The 14,525-nt window shown below is 45.8% G+C and overlaps 1 protein-coding gene across 2 annotated transcripts in view; it reads right to left on the reverse strand.

Annotated features, from left to right (window-relative positions):
- Positions 1 to 8,790, reverse strand: part of PRDM2 (PR/SET domain 2) — an 88,475-nt gene extending 79,685 nt beyond the window's left edge. For both annotated transcript variants that reach the window (XM_045298797.1, XM_045298798.1), the window contains exon 1: positions 8,721 to 8,790. In XM_045298797.1, the coding sequence (XP_045154732.1) occupies positions 8,721 to 8,729 (9 nt within the window). In that variant the 5' untranslated portion in view covers positions 8,730 to 8,790. The remainder of the gene's footprint in view (positions 1 to 8,720) is intronic.
- Positions 8,791 to 14,525: the final 5,735 nt, after the last annotated feature.

Here is a 14,525-nt window from a genome sequence, read left to right on the forward strand (position 1 = left end):
AAACACTTGGGGGTGACAGAAATGCTCTCAGTGTGATACAGACGGTGGTTACAGGAACATATTCATTTGTCAAGGAACCCACCAGCTGCTCTACCGGAGAGAGATGTGGCTGGCGGTCAGCTCCTGTGAAGACTGCAGAGCCCAGGAGGAAATTCTAGTCTGTCCTTCAGGGTTGTAACAAGGCGGAACCTTGGAGCCTACTGGCTGGCAACAAGGCATACGTGTATCCAAACATAATCTACTTACAATGGGTCCATTCTAGAATATGCAAATTACACCTCAGGGCTGATGTTTAAAGGCAAAGCAAACTAAGTAAAGAAATCCCACATGCTACTCTTTAAATCATATTAATATATAATTCTAATACGTAAAGAATGAAAACAATGCAATCAATAAGAGTTTTTTTTAACCACTACTTTCTTTTAATTCAACTCAAATATCAGTTTCTTCAAAACCCTCCAGCATTTCCTCATCTCCCTCAGCAAAGTCTATTTAGTCGTGGTCTACAGTAAGGTGACCAGATGTTAACATTGGTCAAGCGGGACCCCATTGATAAAACTCACAGCCTGGCAAAATAGCCACATGGCAGCCGAAAATCGTATATCCTAGCTTGTCGTGCATTCTTTCCAAAAATCGGGACTTTTTAAAAATGCTGCACGACCGTGGGAAGAACTGTTAAAAATCGGGACTGTCCCACCAAAAGTGGGACGTATGGTCGGTCACCTTAGTCTATGGGGACCTACAGATCGGCCCCCACCCCCACCCACTCTGCTCTACTTGGGACACCATGCCACCCTCCATTTGACACACGCCACCCACATGCCTAAATAGACCTCACTGACTGCCTTTGAGACGGTGGCGACTCCTAATGACCCTTTAGGACACAGCAGATTGCCCCTGTGAGTTTCTGAGACTGGAACTGTGAGCAGGAGTAGAAAGCCCAGTCTTCCTCCAGTGGAGCCGCTGGGGGTTTCCAACTGCTGACCTTGTGGTTAGCAGCCCAGTGGTTAACCACTACGCCACCAGGGCTCCTCGCCTACACGTAGAGTTAATGACACTGGGAAGGTAGCTCCAAGACCTCACATGAACACCGGCCAAAGTTGCGTGCCCCATCTGACATGGGCTGTATGTACAGAATACATTTCTTTAAAAATAAGAATCAACAAATTATACATGCTATAAGAAATTATTCTCACCCACTTCACCAGTTTGAATCCATTTCATTAAAGCACGTTATTTCTTAAACTATTGATCTGACCAAAATTAACCCTTACGTGAGTGCAGTGGGCAAAAGAAGAAAGCCGAGTAAATAGTCCTCACTGCGAAGACCACTTCAGAGCATGCTCCTATTATGATCTCCATTAGGGCTGAATTAAAAGCCAAACCAATTGTCATTGGGTAGATCCGACTCGGCGTGTCGACAGAACTGTGCTGCACCGCGGTTTCCAGGCAGATTTCTCGGAAGTCAGTCACCAGGCCTTTCTTCAATGGCACCTCCAGTGAAGCCGAGCCGCCAACCTTCGGGCCAGCCAAACACATTAATTGTTGGTCCCATCTCGGGGCTCCTCTTGTAGATTAGACTAATGATAATCACCAGGTAATTACTGTCGCCAGCAAAAGGCATCCAATTATCTTGCTGTCTTCTTTTACAACATTGCAAATTTTTATTCCAAGGATAAACAGTGTGTGTGTGTGTGTGTGTGTGTGTGTGTGTGTAACACATGGCACTTCACTGAGGGGAAACAGCATTGAATTATATTTGGGGAGGGGATGGGGATGGCTATGGGGACCCACCAGGGCGCCTCTCAGAAACACAGACAGTGTATTCAGCTGGCAAGTCCATTTAGTTGTCTATCTGAAGAAATTGTACCCAAACACAGTGCTAATCTCAGTAATAAAAAAACCTGTCATTACCTTCCTACCCCTTTAAGATCCAGCCCACCCCACAGTCAGTGTGATATAAACTCAGATTATATCACTGTTCAGCGTGTTCTCCATGCACTTAGAATAGAACCTAAACACCTCCCCAAGGCCCTTGGAGCCCTGTGAATCAGGCCCTTGCTTCTCACACCAAGGTCATCTTGCCGAGCTTGCTGTCTGTGCCCTAAACCACCTGACTTGTTCCCCTTTGAGGAACTTTCCTGTTTGTTTACTCTGCCTAGAATTTTCAGCCTGCAGATCTTCATTTAGCTTGTGATTGTTGAGTGTCAGTTCTAACACCCATCACCTCCTCGAACAGCCTTCTCTGCCCACATCATCCAGGGACCCTCCCCTCAGCCCCACCCTTCTGGACTACAGTTAGCTCCCTGTTGCAGCCCCTTGGTGGCATTTTGCATGGAGTGGGCGTCTCTTCTCTCTGTGTCCTCACTGCCTCCTGCCACACGGCTGTAAGCTGCACGGCCCTGCCTGTTCCTTCACTGTGTCTCCACCACCCCAGTCCCGGAAAAACACTTGATGAACTAACTACAGAATGAACGGACCCAGGACAGCTGAGATGGCACTGTGGATGGCTTATTACACTTCCCACGACAAAGTGAACTCAGAGTTACAGCATCCGGAGAGGAAAGGCTTTTGTTGTTTTCCTGATCTTTAAATGAGAACTGCGAGGCTAAATTGCTTTGCTACAGATAATGCCAATATCACAGATTACTGATCAAGATGTACAACTGCTACAATCATAAGCCACTATATCAAAAGAAACTGAATACCAAACCCACTGCTATTGAGTTGATTAAGACTCACAGAAACACTAACAGGATTTCTGGGGCTATAGGTCTTTAAAAAGCAGATCACTTTAACTCTGCCCCGTGGAGAGGCTGCTGGTTTTGAAATACTGGCTTTGTGATTAACAGTCCAGTGCTTACCCAACAGTGCCACCAGGGCTCCTGATATTGAAAGAAAGTTTCCAAACATTCGTAACAATTTGGGTTATGCAATGATTCTTTAAAAGAGAAAACTAAGAGTGACTCAACAGATCAGTAGCCAAGGCCACAGTCAATGGCAGGTTGAGCACAAATTCTGCAGTTCTCCCTGGCACTTGACTTGACGGAATGGCTTGTGAGCCCAAGTTTTCAGTTAGGTGTGGCCAAGTGACTAACTTTGGCCAGTAAGTGTGAGCCAATGTGATGTGTGTTGAGAAAAAAAGTTGCCGTATTTAACTCTTGAGTGACTGCAATGGAAGAACCCCAAACCAATCCACATTGGATATGTAGCAAGAACAACTACTAAGCTGCTGCTGGGTTCCACCCCTGAGATTCTGGAGATGCTAGGACCTCAGCATAGCCTTGCTCATCCTGATACAAAAGCATAGTGTGATGGCCAAGAACCTGACCTTGGACATCTATCTGACAGGCTTCCATTTGAGTCAGAGTTCTTTCACTGAATGAACATGGTTTGGTAAACCATGCCACTTCTCTACGCTTTAATGTCTTCATCCATAAAGTGAAGGTTACCATATTTATACCCTGTCTTGTCTTGTCATGCATCGTTAGGTGCCCATCGAGTTGGCTACAGCTCATAGTGACCTTATGCACAGAGAGAAACACTGCCCAGCCCTGCACCCTCCTCACAATTATTGTTGTGCCTGGGCCCATTGTTTCAACCACTGTGCTATCTATCTCTTTGAAGGTCTTCTTCTTTTTCGCTGCCCCTCTACTTTACCAAGCATGATGTCCTTCTCCAGGACTGGTCTCCCTTGACAACATATCCAAAGTAGGTAAGACAAAGTCTTACCATCCTTGCGTCTAAGGAGCACTCTGGCCCTACTTCTTTGAAAACAAACTTATTTGTCCTCTTAGCAGTTCATGGTACTTTCAATATTTTTCACCGGCTCCACAATCTAACCCCATCCATACTTCTGTCTTCCTTATTCAATGTCAAACTTTCATATGCATATGAAAGAATGAAAAGGTCTGAATCAAGCACATCTTAGTCCTCAGACTAACATCCTTACTTTTCAATACTCTAAAGAGGTCTTATGCAGCAGAGATAGCCAATGCAATGCATCTTTCGATCTCTTGACTGCTGCTTGTTTACACTGAGTTGTAATCCACACTGAAGGCTGCAATTCTTGATCTTCATCAGCAAGTGTTTCGAGTCTTCCTCACTCTCAGAAACCCAGGTTGTATCGTATCACGGGTGGTTAATAAGTCTTCCTTTGATCTTGATGTCACATGCTCCTTCACATCCTCCAGTTTCAGCGATCTTTTGCTCGGCATATAGATTGAACAAGTATGGTGGAAGTGTCTGGTGGAAGTGTACACCTTGACTCACGCCTGTCCTGGTTTTAAGCCATGTGATATTCCCTTACTCTGTTCGTACAGAGGTCTCCTGATTCATGTACAAGTTGCACATGAGCACAATGAAGTGTTCTGGAACTCCCATTCCTCTCAAGGCTGTCCAGAGTTGGTTAAAATCCACACAGTCTACGACTCAGGCATAGCCAACAAAACACAAGTAAACATCTTTCAGATATTTTCTGGTTTCAGCCGAGATCCATGTCCTCTTGTGACTCCCACCTGACCTCTAGACACTCCCTATCAATGTACTGCTGCACCTGTTATTGGATGATCTTCGGCAGCATTTTACTTGCGTGTGATACCAATGATACTGTTCTATTACTTGAGCATTCTGTTGGGTTGCCTATCTTTGGAATGGGTACAAATATGAACCTCTTCCAGTCAGCTTGCCAAGTATCTGTCTTCCAAATTTCCTGGCATAGGCGTATAAGTGCTTCCAGTGCTTCCTCGGCTTGTTGAAACATCATCAATTCTTGATGAAACATCAATATTCTTGAAGTCTTGTTTTTGACTAATGCTTTCAGTGCACCTTGAACTTCTTCCATCAGTAGCATTGGTTCTTGCTCATATGCTCCTTTATCGTACTGTGGTGGCTTCTGTGGTGAAAACTACATTGCTAGTATTTCAAATGCCAGGCAAAACCCCAAAAAGCAAACTCACCGCCACTGTGTCAATGCTGATTCACAGGAACCCCACAGGACAGAGTAGAACTAACTGGCCCTGGGAGTTCCAGGACTCTAACTCTTTATGGGAGCAGAAATCCCCGCCTTTCTCCCTTGGAGTGCTGGTGGTTTTAGACGACTGACAGTGTGGTTAGCAGCCCAACGCACAGTGTCACCCAAAGTGAACAGGTTGCAGCGGAGCTTCCAGACAACGACGAAACAGGACCTTGCTGCCCACTTCCCAGGAAGCAGCCGCTGAAACCTCATGCACAGCCCGGAACCCCTGTCAGGTACCGGAGGCCTATGAACGGAAGCAGAGCACTGTCAGAGAGTGCCGGGGATGGGTCCCTCAGGGCAGAAGGCACCTCAGGTGTGCCTGGGGAGGAGCTGCTCTCTCAAAGTAGCTTTGACCTTGGGGACCTGAGTGGAGTCACGCCCGTGGGGGGTGGAGCCTTCGGGATCTTCCTTTGCTGATGGGGCACAACCTAGTCATTTTCACCTCACAGAGTTATAAACAATAAATCTATGAGAAAATGTACATAAAAGGGGGTCCCTGTGTAGTCCCCAGTGAGTTAAGTCCACACAGAGGCACCTCGGAAAAAAGTCCTGGCAGTTTGTTCCTGAAAGGTCACAGTCCTGAAACCTTCTAGGGCACCATTCTACTCAAGGACACATGGGTCACAGCAGCCAGCGCTGATCCGATGGCAGCGGTGGGTACGGACTCACGCACTGCCCACCCAGGGCCTTCCCCGTGCAGAGCGCTCAACAGAGAGGAAGTGGTACTAGATCCTGTTCTATCTCCTTTAAGCTACTGTGCACAGAGGCCTGCATTATGAAAATTAGCTGGCCTGGTATATCCTGTAATAAAATAAGGCATCTCAAACTCTATATGGAAAGGTTTGACCACGTAGAAACAGCTGAATTTCCCTGCGTAAGTCTAGAGAAGCTGGGGAAGAAGAGTGGAAAGCTCCCAAGTTAACTCTTAAGACAGGCGTGCAGTGGGAATGAAGCCGTCTGGGACATCCATAACGTAAAGACGCAGAGAAAAGAAAATGGAGGAAAAGGGGAGGGGATTCAGTGACTGCTCCTCTTGCCTGCCCACCAGGCAGGGCTCAGTTGTAACAAAGATTCAGGTGCAAAGCAAACTGGGTTCTAAACTGGGAAGATAAAAGCCAGCAAGAAAGGACTAAAGACCGTGTGAATCACGAAACAGAAGGAAAAGGCAAAGAACACGTGGTTTGGGGAGCTGCTGAGACCCTGAGCTGCAAGGGGAGGGAAAGCCAGGCAGGCCCCCACCCCAGGAAGGATTAAGGACTGAGATGGCTGAGTTCAGAGTTCGCCTATAACAGCCGATGCAGAAAATTATTTCTTCTACAGGACTCATTGGCAGACAGCTAATGTGTGGTGATTGTGGGCTATTGTCTAAGAGACCGAGCCCATCAAAAGACCTTAGATCTGACAGCTAAAATCCATCAAACCCATGCACATGTTAGCTATTGTCAACCTGGTGTAACTGCGAACTTTTTTTTAACATCTGAGTTTTCACATGGAGTCATTTTGAAGTTTTTCCAAATATTTATTGCTTATTTTCATTGGCTCAAAATGAAAAGCATAAATATGGGAAAGAGGAGAAAACATAAGATGTACTGAAACAATTGTTTGGGGGTTTTATAATTATTAGGGCAATTGTTGGGAAACACTTGCTTTTACTCCTGGATCTAATCATCCGACCTGAGTAGCAAACACTTCCACTGATGAAAAACATAACGACAGAGGCTGAAAATGTTACTCCTATAAGAAGTGGACACTTTTTATCATTCAAATAAAAGCTGCCTGACTACCAGACCATTTCAATCACACCCAACGCCGAAATGTGCGAGCCATTAGGCACAGAGGAGGACCCTTCTCCAGCGATGTCTGGCATCTGGTATCAAAGGCAGCTCTCTGCAGATCTGATAGGAAAACATGTCAAAGGCCCAAAGAAATGGTAACCACAGCAGAGAAGAGAAATGGCCCCTGAGTGGCACTTGGGCTTTTTTACCCACGTGTCAGAAGCAGGGGACAGGGTGAGGTGTCAAGCGGGTTTTCACTTTAGAAATCACACCTGATTTCCAAATACCTTAGATCTATTTCTAGGTACACCGAAGACGGAGGGCATCGGAGGCCTGATGCTAAAGCTGGAGCCACCTGGAATGAATGTGAACCTGCGATGCAATGGAGCAGCATGACTTTTTATGCAGGTTCCTCGGAGAGGCCTTTCCCGATCATTCTCAACCGGAAGCCGAGACTCCGCTAAGGGTCCCTGGGCAGAGAAGGGCAGCCTTCTCTGAATGACTGGCTTCACAAGAAGAATCCTTCTCACCATCGGGAAAGAAACAAAATCTATGACATGTAGATGCATATAACTTTGATGGATGAGGACTGTGAATGGCCCTCCCCCATCTCGCCATTTCAAAAATAATTTTCCCTCAAAAGCATGTCAGTAAATGTGCAAGTTTTAAAATAATAGAAACCATGTGGTCCATGTGTTCACCAGATTCACTCTATAATGTGCAGCTCTCCGCAGAACATGCGTCTTTCTGATAAAGAAAGTAATGAAAAGCCATCAAAAGAATCCATTTCCAGAAAGTTCAAATCGCTCAGTGCAACATGGAATCGGATTTATTAAACCTGGCCTCTGGATTAAATCAGACTTGGGATCCACCTGTCAAAGCCCTTCAGAAGGCACCAGTCAACGATAAAAAGGCTCCCCAAGAACCAGCTGATGAAGGAACCCACATGTTTTCAAGCCCGATGCTTTTCAACTAAACACAAAAAGGTGCTTCATTCACGTTCTTAAATTTCACCCATTGTAGTTTTTTTTAATGTGCTTATGAAGGTTTCAATAAAGGCAGTTTTGTGACACCTGTAAATTTTCATCACTGCATGTGAAATGATAGCCGGGCCAATAAAAGAAGAATCACACTCCAGAATAAATTACACACACAAAACTAGCTCTGCTTATGAGAACCCCGGAGGCCTCAGAATACCCGGAGCACGACAGCCTCCTCTCCAGTCGTCCACAGCCTCCTGAGGAACACACCTCGCGTGGAAAGATCAGCCTCCTGAGGAACACACCTCGCGTGGAAAGATGGCTTGTTGCGTATGATGAGGATGTGCTTTTCTGACACACAACACTTGAAATTTCTCGTTTGATCAGTTTCAGTGTAAAAAAAAAAAAATTTTAAGCTTCTCTTTCCAGCAAATGGGGAATTATAAAATAACGGGGTTAGAAACAAAAGCTAGGGAGCTTCAAAACCAAAACCCATGCTGAGATGTGGCAAAGGAGAGGTAGAAAAGAAAAAATCGAAGCAAGATCCCTAAAAACCAGAGCCCTCCGGGGCTGCAGAGTTTAAGCAGATCCAGAACTCACACCACCTTCAACAAGACGGTCAGGACGGTGGTGGCAGCGGTGGTGGTGGCAGGGGCCCTCAGGTCCTCCAGGACAGCCTAGTACTGCTCCCAGGGTTCCGAGGCCCACGATCTATGGAAGCAGACAGCCAGCTGGCACTCCGGAAGAGCAGAGGGTGGGTGGCTTTGAAAGGCTAACTTTTCAGTTAACAGCCAAGCACGGAGCTCCCTAGTTCATGGCAGTAAGAAACAAAAGTGAAGTTCTGGGCGAGATGAAAAGGTGTTTTGTTGTCTTTTTAGAAAAAAAAAATCAAGAACTGGTCTAACATCTAGGTAATGAATTTGCATAAATTCTTATTTTTAAACTCACCTGATTCATTTTCAATTCCTGTTGTGAAAGATACACACAACAAAGGAACTTCTCTGATTACATGAGCCCTAAAAAGAAAAACAGACAATTGTAATATGTACCTGCCTACAAATAAACATACAGCGATTGACAACCACACACAGAACTACAGTTTGCTTGAAGGGCCGTCATAAAGCAACTCGGGCCCTAGCAGCGCTACCATCCACCATAAACCAGAGCTCCTGCTAATCTGTCCCGGGGCCTCATTATGCTCCACAATTTAAAGCAGGCTCATTAGATGACATCAAACTTTTGCTTGGGAATTGCATTGGCCCTAAGAACAAATAAAATTAGCTTTGCTAATAGTCCAAAACACAGCACTTTGCTGAGTATTCTGAAATGTAATTGCCCGCCTTTACTTCTATCAATACTGTGTGTGGAATGCACATGCAATCGGACCCCATGACATTATTTGGCTTTCCAGCCTCCTGAAGCAGAAAGGTGAGCCTACTAACCATGGCCGGAAGTTGTTCTTTCTGAGGAACAGAACAACACCAAGTGAAGTAAAATGCAAATGTTCTCCCCAGAGATGTTTACAAAGTGGTACAATGGCTTCTTTCAATTATTTTGTTCGATAAAGTCAGAGCACAGTAAATAATGACAAAGCAAAAATACTTTCTAATATTTACATCTGACATACTTGTTTCTAAGTAACAATCTATGAAGATGGGCCTTTCTGTAACATTAGCCGTAAGTGTCATTTGGAGTCATTCAAAATTTACGAAAATCATGCCGCTGAAAGTAGAACTTCCACTATCATGTCCTAAATGCTTGCAGGACAAATACATACACTTCTCAGTAAGCATAATTCTCCTATTTCCTCATGAGCTTGATTACAATAACTGATCTGGCCTTCCTGGGCCCATGAGACTTTGCTTACATTGTTAATTTTGAATTTTAATGATCATAAACCAAGGAGTGGGCACTCTCAGGGCATTCTTCATACTGTATCAATATACTGCCTGCCCACTGCCATAAAAAAATTAGTGCTTTGTCACTTTACCCCAGAACTTTAATAAGGAGAGTTTTTGTTTTTCTCGAGCAACTTGACAACACTCACCTGATCACCATTAGCAACAAAGGCCACAGTATTTAAGTTCGAGCCTGCTCATCAAAGCAACTTTCCATTTAGGACCAGCCTGGAGAAGGTATTCCAGCTTGTTAGAGAGTTCAGTGCTAGCGAAAACCAACATCAACGCTTAGCAGGCAAAAAATGTGCTCCGTAAATAAAATTTTAGATGGTGTTATTGCTTTTAGGAGCCCTTGAGTCGATTTAAATCTATAGACAAGAGTACAACTACCCTCTAAATGGCTTCCTTGGCTGTAGGTAACCTCTCCAGGACTAGGGCCGGTCTTTTTCCTACAGAGGAGGTGGGTGGATCTGAACTGCCAATCATTTGGCTGGCAACCTAGCACCTAACTACTGCACCATCAGGGCTCCTGAAAATGTTAGCGAACTGAAGGTTAGTCCACTAGAGTCACGCTTGTAATTTTCAACATTCAACACTTTCACATATACATATACACATACATATATATTTAGCGAGTGCTTAGTATGTGGAGCCCTGGAGGCACTGTGGAATACGCACTGGGCTGCTAACCACTAAGTTATTGTCACTTCAAAACCCCCTGTCCCTTCACAGGGAAAAGATGGGGTTTTCTGCCCCTGTAGAAAGTGCAGTCTCAGAAACCCCCGTAACTGATAGGGTCGCTGTGAGTCAGAACTCGAGGGGGGGTGGATTACTTTTTTTTAATGTTACTGTTGTTGTTGTTTGCGGGGGGCGTCCCCTTCATATACATTGTATTTTGAATATAAATGGTCCTTTCCTTCACAGCTTGAGATCATTATGAAGCTAAAAATGTGCACCTGACTGTAAAACACCAGTGAGGTGGCTGGCACCTGGGGGTTGCATGGCTGCATATAAACACCTAGTGGCCCCACAGCCCCACACTCCGTGCCTCCAGGAGTAGAGGAGTAGACAGAAGGGGGGGGGGGCACTTGCCCTTTTACTAAGCTCCCTGGGATCTGCTGCCATTTCCCTTGGTTTGTCTTTTCCATCTCACGCTAATCGCCAGTACCAGCAGCAGCAGCAGCATGAAGCTTCTTTCAAGAAAGGAGCGTGGCGAAGATCACAGCATTAAAAACAAACAAACAAGCAAACTACGATCCAGTCAATTCGAACGCGGAGCAACCCTACAGAACAGGTAGAACTGCTTCGTGTGCTTCCGAGACTGGTACTATTTATGGAAATAGACAGTCCCATCTTCAAACTGCTGGCCTTTCCGATCAAAACCAACACGTTTCCACTACGCTGACCCTATCGGGAGGGTAAAATTGCCTGCAGAGGTTTCTGGGACTGAAACGCTTTCTCCATCACTCACTGCCTGGAGGCAGGGCTGACTCCTGGCACCGCGAGATGACGGGAGAACCGCCCCGTGGATTTCCAGAACTGCAGCTCTTCACGGGAGTAGAAAGCCTCATCTTCCCCCACAAGGAGCGACTGGTGGGTTCCAATGACAAACCTAGAGGTTAGCAGCCCAAGGTGTAACCACTACGCCACCAGGGACTTCTTACGGGAGCAGAAAGCCTCGTGTGTCTCTGCAGCGTGGCTGGTGGTTTCAAACTGCTGACTTTGTGGTTAGCATCCAACGTGTAACCCCCTACACTACCAGGGCTTCTCAAGAACATGACATACAGATACATAATTCACAATAGCTCTGCAAGGGGTTCTTTCTCAATGCCACAGCATCCTCTGACAGAGATTGCAGAGGGCTAAGTAACTTGGCCCGGGTCTCCCTGCCTTGTTGTGCATGTGCTATACGACAAGCACTGTTCTTGAGCAATGAACAGAACAGAGATCTCTGCATCTAGGCGACGAGACCCACAACAAACAAACAGAAAAAGTGCTTCCAAGAAATACAAAACCAGAGAGAAAGACACTACTTCTATTACTATCTCTATGCCTTGAGTCCAACGGTGTGGCTCCTGGCTTATACTGAAGGGGACAACCGTATAAAAGCCGGACAAAAGACAGCTGAGAACCTAGCAGGAGTGAGGGAGGTGCACTGAAAGGAAGCAGAGACCCGGCGGTGTGAGACCCCCGTTGTGGCAATATATCTGGGGGTTTGAGGAGGCAAGGATGCCTGTGTGGCTGGTGCCTGGGGAGTGAAAGGGAAAGTGGTAGAGATGACATTAGAAAGAGGTGGGGTGGAAAGCTAAGGAAATATGGACTTTGCACTATTGCATTGTTCACTAAACCGAGAGCTGGGAAACCACAGGTGAGACTCAAAGCAGTAGTGGTCTAATGTGATTAGATTTGAAACAACACTATAGGGGAGTAGGATGGAGACAGGAAGTTCCCTTAGGAGGCTAATCGCCCAGTGGCTTGGCCTAGCGGGTAGTGTAAATATGAGAACTGGGTCCAAGACACATTTTTAAACCGAGATTTGCTGCTGGATTACAGGTTAGGGAGGAAAGAATGGGAGGAAGCCAGGGTGATGCCAAGTGTTTTGTCGCAAGGACACAGGAGGGTGGTGGAGCTGCCATTTTCCAGGATGCTGTCTTCTTCCACCTGCTTTCCTCAATTTATTTAACACTTAACCCCTTGCCTTTACCTTCTCTGTCGTCACTGCTAGCTCACAGGCACAATGCAAACAACTACAATACACTGGCATCTGACACAGCTCACAACTGCAGGAAAGCACCTAACAATACGGTGTGCTGTTTTCTCACGCTCAACTTTTTCTTCCTGTGGGGGACGGAGGGAGGGAGGGACAGCACAATATCATTTGACTTGTTACATAATTCATAAATGCCTCTCTCTTTGTACAGTCTGTCCTCTTTGTATCTTATTAGGAATGCACTCATTTCTTTCCAGAGAAGAAAAGGATTTTCTTGCTGCTTTTTTAAAAATAGTGGTTCTTAACCTTCCTCATGCCGCAACCCTTTCATACCGTTCCTCAGGTGGTGGTGACCACCACCCCCAACCATAAAATTATTTTGCTGCTACTTCATAACTGTAATTTTGCTACTGTTATGAATCGTATGTAAATATCTGATATGCAGGATGTAATTGCCATTGTTTAAATTGAACATAATTAAAGCATAGTGATTAATCACAAAACAATATGTAATTATATATTGTGAAATATTTATGTGTTTTCTGATGGTCTTAGGTGACCCCTGTGAAAGGGAAAGGGGTCGCAACCCACAGGTTGAGAACCACTGTTTTGAAGGATTCGCTGTTTACCTGCATGCCTGGCTCCTTCCTCCCAGTTGCTAATGAAAACCAGACCTTCCTTGTCTCTCTTCACAATGTTGTCAGGTGTGACATCCAAACTCTTCGTTCAAGCCTGACGCAGACTACTCAAGTGGTATTATTTTAAATTAAAGCCTTAATTGAACAATGTTAAACACTGAGGGTGTTACAAGAACGAAGCAAGACTTTGCAAAGCAGTGGTTCTTAAGAGAGGCCACCGAAGTTAGGGCTGACAGCTTTTCCTGATGTGAGAGCTTGTCCCTCTCGTTCCCAGGGGCAGCTCAGCACTGTCCTACTACACAATCAACGCCACCAAGGCCTCCCAGAACTTGGACAACCCAAAATGCCCGGACACACTCCCAGTGCCCTCCCAGTGGAAGCCACAGGTGACAGTTGTGACAGAATGGTGCATTCTACAGCACTCTGCACACCCAGAAAAGCTGACACTGGGAGAAGCCCCTTCAGGCCCCTCCAGCAGGCCCACAACATCTTCATATTCAGTGTTGCCTTCAAACGAGAGGTGTGGATCGCACTGTTTTCCTACGCGCGCTTAACTAAAGCACAGCACCCCAAGGCCAACGTTCTAGCTAACGTGCCAACTGGAGGCCTCCATGCCATTCATGCACAGACAGGGTCTCAGTTTCCATACGGCTCCCTGGAACTTTCACAAGGCTATCGCTTTGGGTTTGTTTTAGTTTAATTTTTTTTTTTAAGTAAGAAAACTATTCAATTAAGAGCCTCCAATTTCCCCCTGCTAAAATACTAAAAGTCCTTAAATTCCTAAAATCTCTCTGGGCCTGGCTCATGCTTCAGTGTCAAGTTTGGGATGTCTGGTGACCGAATCTTCTTAGGGATTTCTATAATATCCATGAATACGAGGGCAAGTCAACTAGTATTGCTGCAAAAGTCACAGAACCCTTTATTAATCAAAAGCACCAACATAACATGTGAAGCTATTGTTTCTCAACAGGCCCTTTAGGGTGGTGTTTCCATCTCTGGAACCGTCGGAGGGAGAAAGCGAAGGCGTTCTGTTGTTCCCGGAAGAGATTCACAAGGGCAGCTCTACTTATCTATATCTGTCCACGAGCTCACTTTGAGTCGGAATCAACTCAGTGGCACTGAGTTTGGTTTTTTGGAGAAAACCCTTCTCCCCAGGATCCTGCATTCCTTCCTTTTCCACATGTCAACACTGCAGGTCTGGCATCTGTAAACCCTTCCTAATGCGCATCAAGTTTGGGAACAAAGGGAAGAGTAAAGGGGCGAGGCCAGGGCTGTAGGGTGGATGGAGTACGGTTTCCCATCACGGTTCTTGGTGCTCTGCCCCCCTGAAAGAAGGAGCAGGGGCCTTGTCATTTAAAGAAATGGAGTCAATGCTGACTCACAGTGACCCGTGTGGATTTTCCGGACTGTCACTGCTTACCGGCATAGAGAGCCCAGTCTTTCTCCTGCAGCGCTGCTGGTCATGGTGGGAAAAAACTCCTTAGAGCAACATTCCTGGCTTGGTTGT

The sequence above is a fragment of the Echinops telfairi genome, unplaced genomic scaffold (genome assembly GCF_000313985.2).
Source record: "Echinops telfairi isolate 266 unplaced genomic scaffold, ASM31398v2 ScPeMD7_7457;HRSCAF=8495, whole genome shotgun sequence".
In the NCBI taxonomy this organism is placed as follows: domain Eukaryota; kingdom Metazoa; phylum Chordata; class Mammalia; order Afrosoricida; family Tenrecidae; genus Echinops; species Echinops telfairi.